We start from the raw sequence: 11,488 nt of genomic DNA, 5'->3' as shown, positions 1-11,488 counted from the left end.
AATTAACTGTGTATATTATTTGCTATGTTGTTGACAATCTACTTTAATTTAGTATGTATATTTATGTGATTGTGACAGTATTAGACACTTTTTTGGCAGTTTGAAATTGTGGCCACTTGCTGGGGACAGGCTAAATACAGGCCTTTTTGGGTACAGGGCCTGCTTTTAACTAATTCAGATGGAATATGAAAACAATTATAATGAAATTAAGGGCATAATAATACACAACTGTATTACACTTAACTTTGCAAGTGCTTTTATTTTTATGAATTAATTTATTTTTTACATAAAATAAGGCTCTTATGTGTGGGACATGTTTTTTCCACTTTTGTCCCTCATCTCAAGAATGAGTGATGTATGTCTGGGCAAAGAGCTACAAGTGTCCATGCATTTTACCATCTACGGTTTCTGTCATGAACATTAATGGTCTGATATAGCCAAATTCAGACTGCACTGTATGATAGATTAGAAACCCATCACCCTGAGGACCACCATCTATAACACCGCACTTACTGCAATTTGAAACTGGCCCGAGAAAAAAAAGTAAATCCCTCTATACTGTACATATTCTTTCCTTATGATCTTTCCTTATCCTTCCTGATTTCTAATTGTTGCACTGCACTATGACGCAATTCATTCCAACCAATTAAGTCACGGACTTTAATGTTTGTTTAGGGCAGTGAATGACAACGTAATCTTGCAGATATAAATACATCTTACATCTTTCAGACATGAGAACATCAACATGCCACACAAAAACTGGGCATCCCTCATTTCACATGAGTGTGATTTTTCCCCCCTTTGCATAGATTGATTCATTGAAAATGGATATATCGTGTACCGGTATATCCACGGATATCCCAACTTACATTCTTGACAGTTAGATGACATCTCCTGGTGGACATAGCAATAGCGCGCACACGAGCAATCGAAGGAAGTTACGGTAGATCCATACATGATAAAGTCTGAGATAAAGCAAAGGAATAATGAAAGTATCCAGGAAACAAATGCGTCAATGAATCATGCAATATTATAAAACTGTCTTGAAGTCGGACTACTAATTAAAGACTCAATTGTTGAATTGCAGCTTGGCTGAGCTGAAACCCTGAAACTGTTTTCGACATTCCACTACGTTTGTCTGAAAAACAGCTGCCAAATATGATGTTCACTTCCGGTCTTTATGTCCAATCAGAATAATGTAACGCTAAGAAGCCACAAATGTGTCCAATCACAATTTCAGAAATACGAAATGGGCGTCTACATTGTGTATGACAACAGCTAACAAACCTTCCCACTTGCCTAAGTTGTTACTAGTTTAGTACTAGGTGAAATCAGTGAACACATACACTCTCACACACAGAGCTTTCAGAAGTGGAAGACATGAATGAGAAAGGCCTTTGAATAGAAAGAGGACTTTCTAGAAGATTTCTCCCCAAGCAGACTAAACACACACTGGTGTATGCTACTTATCGTAAAGGTGAGCGAACGACACATGCTAAGGAGATTCGTGCTAACATTAGCAGCACCTTAAAGTTGAAGATTATGGGTGAACATTGTGTACCTGACTGACCTGTCACTCACTCACCCACTACTGTCTGTTCCGTTTCGCGTTCTCTCGCCATGAACAGTCTCAAAGGTTTTGTGCTATATGAACGAGCCATGTTGCCATTACAGATAGTTTTAGCTCCCCGGCCTGTGTTAGAATTTTGGATGCCTTGGTAATGTCAAAGTCAGACAGTGCAACTCTTGCTGGCCAAAGGGGATTCCCTGCTATGAGGTTAGGGCATGTCACTTTTGCACTTTTGTAGGTTGGTCACCTTCTTAATATAGCCCCATGCGTCCCATTCCCATGGTGGGATGAGCAACTGTAGCCCTAGAATGGCTCTTGTTGTTTCATACAGTATGAAACAACAAGAGTCATTCTAGGGCTAGAGCAACTGATGGGGTGCAGATATGCAGATACTGTTTTGTGTTGAATCTGGGACTGGAAATCAGTTTGGAATGAATGAATATTGACTGCATATTGTGGCAAATGTGTCTTTTAGCCACTGTTGTTGCACCAAAACAAACTGAACACAACCCACCATGTATTTGTGCTTGTGAGTGCAGAGTAGGCCATGAATAAACAAATATATTTGTTGAGCTGTAGGAGTGGTGACTGGTGAACTAGCTCAGGACGGGAGCAGCAGATTTCTTATTGACTGAGAGTAGAGTGACTCACTGCTGACAGGCGGAGAAGAAAGTAAAACAGTGTCTTTCTAAAGACTGCTGTTGACAGCTGTTGGCAGCTGTGCTTGCATTGACAGCCTGTCAATGCAAGCACAGTCTGCAATCTCCCCTTTCTTGATTCTCCTCCTGGCCCAGCATTGGTCCCTTGCACCCTCTGTCCTGTCAGTCAAGCTGTGCATTCATAGCCTCGGAAAATAAAATTGTTCCGTCTGTGGTCTGTGTGACTGTGTGTGTGTGTGTGTGTGTGTGTGTGTGTGTGTGTTTTCTTTGTGTATTGTTGTTTTTTAAATATTCTGAAAGGTTGTGATTAGGGATTTTGCTCCCGATCCGAATTAGATCATTTGATTTTTATATAGATTTTTCCCGATCAGATTTCTTTATAGAACACTTATGCCATATCAGAATAGTACAATATCCAAAATCACAGACAATAACCAGTCTAATATCATGATATGGATATAAAATTGATACAAGGATCAAGATGTCCCAATCAATTTTCTTTGCTCCCGATCCGATTCCGATCATTTGAAAATGATGTGATTGGCCCTGATTTCCAATCGGGACAACCCTGGTTGTGATTGAAGGCGTGCCAGGTTTAACTTGTCTGTTTCCATTTTTCAGAAATGGAACCATCACCGTCTGGCACCCTCGCCAGCTCAAAGACTGGCTCGCCTGCCGCAACCCCACCTCCAATGACCTCAAAATCAACTCCCACCACACCCAAACCAGCCACACACACCAGTCCCTCCATATCTTCTAAGTTTGCACCTGTTCTATCTCCTCCCTCTCCTGCGCTCTCCACCCCACCTTCCTCCCCTCTCCGCCATCCTGTTCAGGTGGGCAGGTCTCAGCTCAATGCAGCTTCCACAGAGAATTCCAGACCCCCGGCCGTGGCTGCAGCCAGCCCTCTGCGGTCTACTTCGGCCTCTGAACCAGGTGACAGAAGTAAGACATGTGTCCACAACACCCATGCATGTATAAAACAAACACACACACATTATGCTTACAAAATTAGACCGTGACCAACTGACCATATACTTTTCTGCAGTAGTATTCCCCAGACAATAGTGGTTGACTTGTTTCTACTTCCTGCTTTCTGACCAATCATTGCACCGACAGCGATACCCTGACTCATCATGATGTGCCATTATAACCATACACATTTACATGACATGTAAAAGCAGCCTCTCCCATAATGCTTACTGAGGGAGAAAATCCTGTTCTTACCCCTAGATTCTCACAGGCAAACAACTGGGAATCTGTGGGCCTGGTAAGGTTTGTAGACATGCAAATAGACTATGGAAGTATGAAATCTAATACTGCGGCATTTGAATTTGGAATCCATGCGTTGTGTATAAATATAGAACTTCTACAAGTAAACCGTAGCCTTTCCCTGTTTGATGTGAGTCTTGGTGTCCTGATTTCAACATATATGGGGGAGTGGAGGGGGGGGGGGGGGGTATGCTCGACTGGACTCCACTGCCATTTAATTAGGGAAATTTAGCTGAATTTGAGGCAAAATAAATGCCACTAGCTTTCTTGACAAAGGTGTCTACTATCACCTCTAAATGTGTTCCAAGTCAACTCCCTTGGGAAACCTTGCGACAGCTGCTGAAAGTTGGGGTACCATTAACAACCTATTTGCAGGCAAAATTTCACTCTGCTTTATTCTGCCCACTTCTTGGGCTAAAAACGGCCATAGCCGCTTTTCCAAATTTGATGACCCCTGGTTTGACCCATCTCATGCCACTGACTTAAAGCAGAATACAATTTTGAAAAACTTGCCTACATATTATATAGGTTGTAACTTGTTACCCCAACTTTCAGTAGCTATCAAAGTTTCCCAAGGAAAGCGGAGGAGGAGCGGATGGAGGCGCCCCTCAAAAAGGGAAGCCATTGTGGAATGCCAAAAATACTTGGCCTCAAATATGCTACTTTACATCATTTTGTTTAGACTTACACAACAAGAATGTCTGATGCAAAAGACATTGCATGTATATGCTGTTATAGGTAAATTCCTAATTCACCGCACAACTGACCAGAGGAGCAAGTCAATCGCAAAATGACAGATAATTTATTCCACTCAACAAGCAAATTACTTGTGTTTCCAGAAGCAGAGCCAGAGGAGGAGCTAGCTTTTGAGATCCTAGAGAAGAGGGCAAAATCTGGAGATGCCAAATCACAAACCAGGGTAAGCAACAACAACCACTGTCACAATAACTGCCACTGTAAATGCCACCATCGGGCAGAAACCTTGTATGTACAATTGTCCAAAACCATTGCTTTGTCACAAGCTCTTTTCATTGGTTATATATTTATAGACATCCCTATTTTGGGCATGCTGGTGAAAAGATTTTCAACATCAATCTTTAAATGCACTTATGAAAAAATAAATAAAAAACATTACGGTGATTATGAAGATACAAGGTTTCTTCCCAACATTGACAATTATATTAATGGCCATCTTAGTAGTCAGACAACGGGTCTTCTTTGTAATTGTAAAGCAGCTAAAGCCAAATCAGTTGGTATTGTAACAGTGTGTGTGTGTGTGTGTAGATGGGTCTTTACTACCTGGCGCTGGCAGAGGAGAGAGATGAGGAGCTGAACAACTGTAACGCGGTCACCTGGCTGATCCACGCTGCTAAACACGGCCGCAGGGATGCTGTCAAACTCTTGCAAAGTTGTCTGGCCTCCAACAAAGGTACAATGGTGATATAATTACATAATAATTTGCTTGAATGTATTGTGCCAAAGCATTTGCCCTTTCCCCCAAAAGAATGAGAAATACCTTTTGATATGCACAAGTTACTAGATGTTGAATAGTTTTGAGAATTTCTAATATTCTGATCAGGAAAATGTACCAAAGGGACTGAAGAAAAACTGTACAGTTGAAGATTTTTTATTTTGGGGGTTTGTTTGTCCTGTCTGTACCAAAATATTCATTCACATTTTGTCTTTTTACCAGGCATCACACAAGAAAACCTTGAGCAGGTGAGGAAGTTGAGTTTGGAGACACGCTATGAGAGAGGAGTGAGGAAGGCTGCCCTTCAAATGTATTGGAAGCTAAACCCAGAGAAGAAAAAGACAGTAACTGTGTCCGAGATGCTGGAAAACGTTGGACAAGTCCACACAGACCCAGGTAGACGGAGATAGCAGAGATGTGGTCATATCAATATATATAGCCAATTAAAAACGTCAAAGAAAATGTAGCTTCAAATAAGAAAATATTCACACGGTCTAAAACTAAACACAAATTTCCAAAAGAAAGCAAAATGCAAACCAGCCTGTGGTAAGTTGGTCTCCTCTTACCATCCCTTTAACTCTTTCGCACAGTTTGTCCCTTTAATAGCAAGTCTTGATCCAAGAAATCCAATAATCCACAATAGAAAAGTTCACTTCAGCCAGTGGTAGTGGTATCCAATACGATGCATTAGAAACTAGCAAAACCTGGGAACTAATCCGCCTGCTCCTCCAGTTGTCTCTCTCTCTGCTCACATTCAGCCTGGACTGCCAGAGCCACACTCCATATACCACAAACATTTGTGAGTGCCAAATGCCAATCACTCAATCAGGCTAGTCTGATTGAGGTGAGTCTTGGGCAGGGTTTCTCAATCACTGGTAGACTCAATAATATGCACCACAGCCATATCATGAACATGAAATACTAACTCAATGGCTTCTTATAGAACATCAGCAGATTAATAGAAAATAAGAAAGCACATCATAATTGAAACCAAATTATATATATAATATAATTAAATATTTAATACGCACGCACAAGTGCGCAAGCATGCATCATTCTGCATGATATAGTTCTACTTTAACAAATAATTTGTGTTTACCTATGTCTGTATTTCATTTGCTTTCCCTTTCCCTCAGGCACACCACGCTCCCCAGGCCTTCTGCCCAGCGGTGCCCAGAAACAGAGGAGAGTTCTGCAGACCATGGTCTCCAGTGAAGGTACATTGAGAACAGTTCTACGAATTCCTTCTAAATCAGTAGTTCACATACTTTCAAGACCCCCCCCCCCCACACACACTGCGAGTAAAGTAAACTGTAGCGGTTTACACTGCGGTTTACACTGCGAGGTTGTACGATCCAGGCTCAAAACAGCTAATACATTTCATTATGCCAAAATTGCCTTAATTGTCTTAATATAAAATGACTTCAACAACGTCTCTTTCTATCTGCATTTGAAGCTACGTCCGATGTGAGTCTGGACGACTTTGTGGAGATGACCAAAAAGTATGCTCAGGGTATTCCTCCTTCACCTGTCATGGCCAGGCATGATGATGACGACGATGACGACGACTACGATGATGTTGTGAAGAACCCTGATGATCTTCCCCTGCACCAAAAGGTACGAGCTACAGGTGTCTTCATGTCCCTTCTCAGCAGCACTCTGCTTTGAGGTTGTATTGTGATGCAGTGGTTCCGAACACACAATGTTCGGTATAAGGGCCCATTCTTAAAAGTTTTACAGAGCACTCATTTGACCACTTAACTGTTAAGACGTCACTGGTCAGATGGGTGACTGATTTTCAGGGCATGTTTAATTTTCATCATTTAACCAACTGGGCTCCGGCTAAGACCAATGGAAGTAGTATACTTTAAGTTCTTATTTATTTCCAAAGTTCTAAAGAAAAAACATAAACTTACATACAAGGTAAACATAAAACTATTAATTAAAAACAGTAATTTTAATGAATAATTATCATTCAAAATCTATTATCTGGGGGCCCAAGGGCTGTGAATTGCTGTAGTGCACTATGGATTTACATTGTGCATCTTTAAAATATCCCCGCGTCTCTGTCCTTCTCCCCTTTCCGTCTCCTTCCTGCAACCATCAGGTGCTGAAGTTCCCCCTGCATGCCCTGCTGGAGATCAAAGAGCACCTGATTGACTGGGCATCTCGGGCCGGCATGCAGTGGCTCAGCGCGCTCATCCCCACGCACCACGTCAACGCGCTCATATTCTTCTTCATCATATCCAACCTCACCATTGAGTTCTTCTTCTTCCTCATCCCGCTGCTGGTCTTCTACCTCTCGTTCTTCTCCATGGTCATCTGCACACTGCGCGTCTTCCAGGTCAGCAGCCGCACTACTTGTGTTGTGTACTTGTAGACATTTTATTTTGCCTGTCGAAAGTATAAAGTAGCCTTAATTGTACTTTGGGAAAACGATTATTTCATAACATAACAACACAAGTTAACATCAATTATTTTCTCTGTAGAATTCCAAGGCTTGGGAGAATTTCCGAGCCCTGACAGACCTGTTGGTTCGCTTTGAGCCAGGTCTGGACCTGGAACAGGCAGAGTCCAATTTTGGATGGACACACTTTGGGCCCTACTTGTAAGCAAACTTCTGTTCAATCATTATTCATTGTATGGATTTAGCCAGTTATACATTAATTCAGGACTGTTATGATGAACGATCGACACTGTGGATAGTTTAGTTTTAAAAGCAAAACTAATCAACATTTTCTTTCAAACCATACAGATGTACGGCCCTAAATCTGCCTTCTTTCCCCAGGTACTTCATGGGTTCCGTGGTCTTTGTGGTTTTATCCTTCCCTGTGGCTGAAAAGACCTGGATCCCCTGCGCAGAGCTAGCTACCATCGCCCTCTTTTTCACTGTCACCTCCTACCTTAGCCTCCATGCCTCCGCCGAGCTCTTTTCCCGCAAAGCCCTGCTCACCGAGGTCCTCTGTGGGGCCTGTTCTCTCTGTTCTCTCCTCCCTGACTCGTTGTGGTTCCTCCGCGCATTGGGGAGGACATTTATCACCATACCGCTAGGGAATATGGTGGCACTGAATCTGGGGCTGCCATGTCTCTTGTACGGACACCTCTTCTTTCTGCTATTCCGCATGGCCCAGGTAAAAGGCTTCAGGGGAACCTACCTATGTTTGGCGCCCTACCTAGTCTGCTTCACCTGGTGTGAACTGTGCTTTGTGTTCCTCAATAACTCCTCTGCCATAGGACTCCTCCGTACCTGCGTGGGCTACTTCCTGTTCCTCTTTGCCCTTCCTGTTGTCTCGATGGGCCTGGCAGTCCTATTCCTCGTCCAGATGATACAATGGTTCCTAGCTTTGGAGCTGACCAAGATGGTGGTTACCTTGACAGTTTGCTTTGTGCCAGTGGTGTTGAGGCAATGGACCAAGTTCAGCCTCAACCCTATCGTCATGATTCGGTCACTGTCGCGAATTAGCATCGTCAAGCTCATCCTAGTGTGGCTCAGTGGAATGTTACTCTTCTGTTGGCTGTATGTGTACCGATCTGAAGGCATGAAGGTTTATAACTCTACATTGACTTGGCATGAATACGGCAACCTCTGTGGCCCACGGGCATGGAAGGAATCCAACATGGCCCAAACTCAGATCCTCTGCTCCCATCTCGAAGGCCACCATGTCACTTGGACGGGCCGTTTCAAATACGTTCGTGTGACTGACATTGAGAATGGGGCTCAGTCAATCATCAACCTGCTGCCAGTGTTTATGGGTAACTGGATGCGGTGTCTGTACGGTGATCCTTATCCATTGTGCAATGAGGGGGAAAACAGCACTGCCGAACCCAAGCCCCGCCCCGCTCCAGAACCAGCTCCAGAAGACCAGCTCTGCAAGCTGAAGAAACTACCCAATCATGAGTGTCATGTCAAACGCTACGATCGATACAAATTTGAAGTTACAATGGGTATGCCGTTGGAGAGGATGACAAGAAACGGGACAATCGTAGAGAGCGAGGACGCAACTAAAGATCTTGTTCTACGGGCCAGTAATGAATTTCGACCGGTTCTATTACGCTTGAATACAGGTAGCCTTGTAGAGTTCAGTACCATTCTGGAGGGTCGTTTAGGTTCCAAGTGGCCTGTGTTTGAGCTAAAAGCCATCCACTGTATATTGTGTGCTGATCCAGCCGTGACCAGCCGCCGACAGTACAAGATTGAACATGACTGTAGACGCTCGGCACAGGTTGCACTACAGTTTGCCTTTGACTTCTTTTTCAACCCCTTCTTGACGGCTCAGTTGGAGCAAGAGTGGGATGCAGAGAAACGGACTGGCTTACAGGAGGCTGGATAGACATTAGACAAGTGTATGTGATTTCACAGAAGGAATGAATGTATACTCTACCGATACGAACGACTAAATAGTCTTTAGTGTTAAAAAAAACAGACTAACTGTAGCAGGTGGTGTAGGTTTACATTTCTAAGTGGTATTGGTAAATATTTACTGTCGTATGGAATTAAATTAAATGAACTGATGTGTGATGATATGGGAATGTGACACGTCACTGGATCTAATAGGAATGTAATTTAGACTAGAGCACATACAGATGGTTAATGTGTTTGCCATTGTAGACATGCTATTGCAATTATGTTGTTTGAGTATGTCTTTTGTTTATTTGTTTGTTTTGTTCTTTGAGCCAAAGTGTGTGAGATTACAGAAGAGTTTATGTGATTTTGGGCCTATATAATGCGTGGCTTACCGGTACATACAGTACCTGTAATGGTGCAGTTGAGACTACATGCTGGATCAGTTGCAGAACTAGTGGTCAAGTTACTAGCTAGGGCGAGCGAGTTCATACAGAGTTTACCAAAGTTGTTGGTTCTAGATAATGTCTAGGTTCCACAGGGGAGTTTTTTGTAAATTGAGAAGTTAGAAAGCACATCGTTAAAACGGTCTACTGTGTAGTTTTAACGCGACAATCTATCTGCAAAACAGCAATTTTCCCATTCTTTGTAACAGTTAATGATATATAGGCCCAGAATCGCTACAAAAGGGGCGAGAATATTACACAAATGTACTATTACAGTGCACGCTATACTGTAACTCCTCATTCGTGGTTACGGTGTTTCTATGGACTTTCATTATTATAAATATATGCCATTTTGGTTATACGGTTATAAAATCGGCACCCATTTTCATGTATGATTCTGATGAGTGATTTTGAATAGTAACTATGTGTTGAATAACAAATCAACAGTCAGAAATTGTGAATGTGGCTTATACAGTATATAAGTGCCTTGTAAGAGATATGTCTTCAGAATAGCATTGATATTGTGATTAAAAATTGTAGTAATTAGAGATCCACGATATTGGAATTATGACCGATCTGCAATTATTTACAGGGTCATATCGGCCGATACTGATGTATTATATTATATTTATATTGAACTCAATGCTGAAAGTTTTAGACTGGCTGCTCTGCGAGTACAAAGCCATTGACGGTCACATTATTGGATCGTCAATATCGGTGAAAATAATCAGGATTATTTTGAGACCGATTCGATACCGATATGGCCAATTTCTATACCCTCCCGAATAATTTGTGCATCTTTAGTAGTAATATATATAGTTTAAAATTGTTGAAGACAAACTGCCTAAAACCACTGAGCTCTGCTATTTGGACGAAACCGTGTCTTTCATTGGTCGTCTTCAGGAGCACACCGGCCTCGAATCTGGTAGAACTTAACTCTGCCTTTGTTGTGCCTCGAACCATTTCATCACTTCCCGTCCCTGCTGTGCAGGATCTCTACATATTGAACGTTTGCTGTCCCTCACTGATGAGGTCTGTGTTTCAGGTTGTCTTGTAGCATAATACTGTGAGTAATAAATGAGGAAGAAACATTTATTTGTTGATTTTGTCTATTATAGCCCCTCTAATATATGGCTTTTGAAGATTACATCATATGTTATCCAAGTCTATTGGATTTTTAATGTTTGTTTAGAGTGCTTATTGTTATGACTCGGTGTGGTGTGACCAAAATGCACAAGGAGAGGCAAAGCAGAGTAAAGCTCACCCGGGCGGATGTTTATTCACAAACACTGCTCGGGTCCCGGAAACACTGGAGAGGAGAAGAGAAGCTGAGTCAAAGGCAGGTCCACAGAGCAGAGAATAAGCACAGTAACGGCGTGATGTTTAACTGTCTAAGTCTAAATACTGAGGGCCTAAATGTCTGGCTGTCTAACTTTACCAACCATAGACTGGGAACAACTGGCGCTGAGCTGCAGACAGGCCTGGCTTTTGTAGGCTCATCAGGTGATTGCAGACGACATCCAGGTGGGGAGATTGTAACAGGGAGAGAGGGGCTGTGGAGTGCTCTGGAGTCCTCTGGTGGCGCTGAAGTCATAAATCGTCTATAGACTTAAATGTTTGTTTGCCAAGGAGTGAACGACAAGGCCCCTGAGCTGGTTACAAGTTACAAGCATAACATACATTTTATATTAATGTGTACTAATGAGAGATAATGTTTGTAACACGTAA

General features: G+C 42.4%; 1 protein-coding gene across 1 annotated transcript; it reads left to right on the top strand.

Moving 5' to 3' along the window:
- Positions 1-1,334: 1,334 nt before the first annotated feature.
- Positions 1,335-10,831, top strand: wfs1b (Wolfram syndrome 1b (wolframin)). The gene is made up of 10 exons (XM_080774036.1): positions 1,335-1,477; positions 2,851-3,174; positions 4,341-4,420; positions 4,786-4,930; positions 5,195-5,368; positions 6,109-6,189; positions 6,429-6,589; positions 7,080-7,316; positions 7,462-7,580; positions 7,761-10,831. The coding sequence occupies exons 2-10, from the start codon at positions 2,853-2,855 to the stop codon at positions 9,301-9,303; spliced, it is 2,862 nt and encodes a 953-aa protein (XP_080630162.1). The 5' UTR covers positions 1,335-1,477; positions 2,851-2,852; the 3' UTR covers positions 9,304-10,831.
- Positions 10,832-11,488: the final 657 nt, after the last annotated feature.

This window comes from Protomyctophum bolini (assembly GCF_963924005.1).
Source record: "Protomyctophum bolini genome assembly, chromosome: 10".
Classification (NCBI taxonomy): domain Eukaryota; kingdom Metazoa; phylum Chordata; class Actinopteri; order Myctophiformes; family Myctophidae; genus Protomyctophum; species Protomyctophum bolini.
The sequence above is the reverse complement of the archived record's forward strand: the minus strand, read 5'-3'. Positions and strand labels throughout refer to the sequence as shown.

Excerpts from the sequence above, each read along its gene's own strand:
- wfs1b (XM_080774036.1), top strand. The coding sequence starts at position 2,853 with ATGGAACCATCACCGTCTGGCACCCTCGCCAGCTCAAAGACTGGCTCG. Across the intron at positions 6,190-6,428 it reads GACCATGGTCTCCAGTGAAG|CTACGTCCGATGTGAGTCTG; the intron begins GTACATTGAGAA and ends CTGCATTTGAAG. Across the intron at positions 7,581-7,760 it reads ACACACTTTGGGCCCTACTT|GTACTTCATGGGTTCCGTGG; the intron begins GTAAGCAAACTT and ends TTCTTTCCCCAG.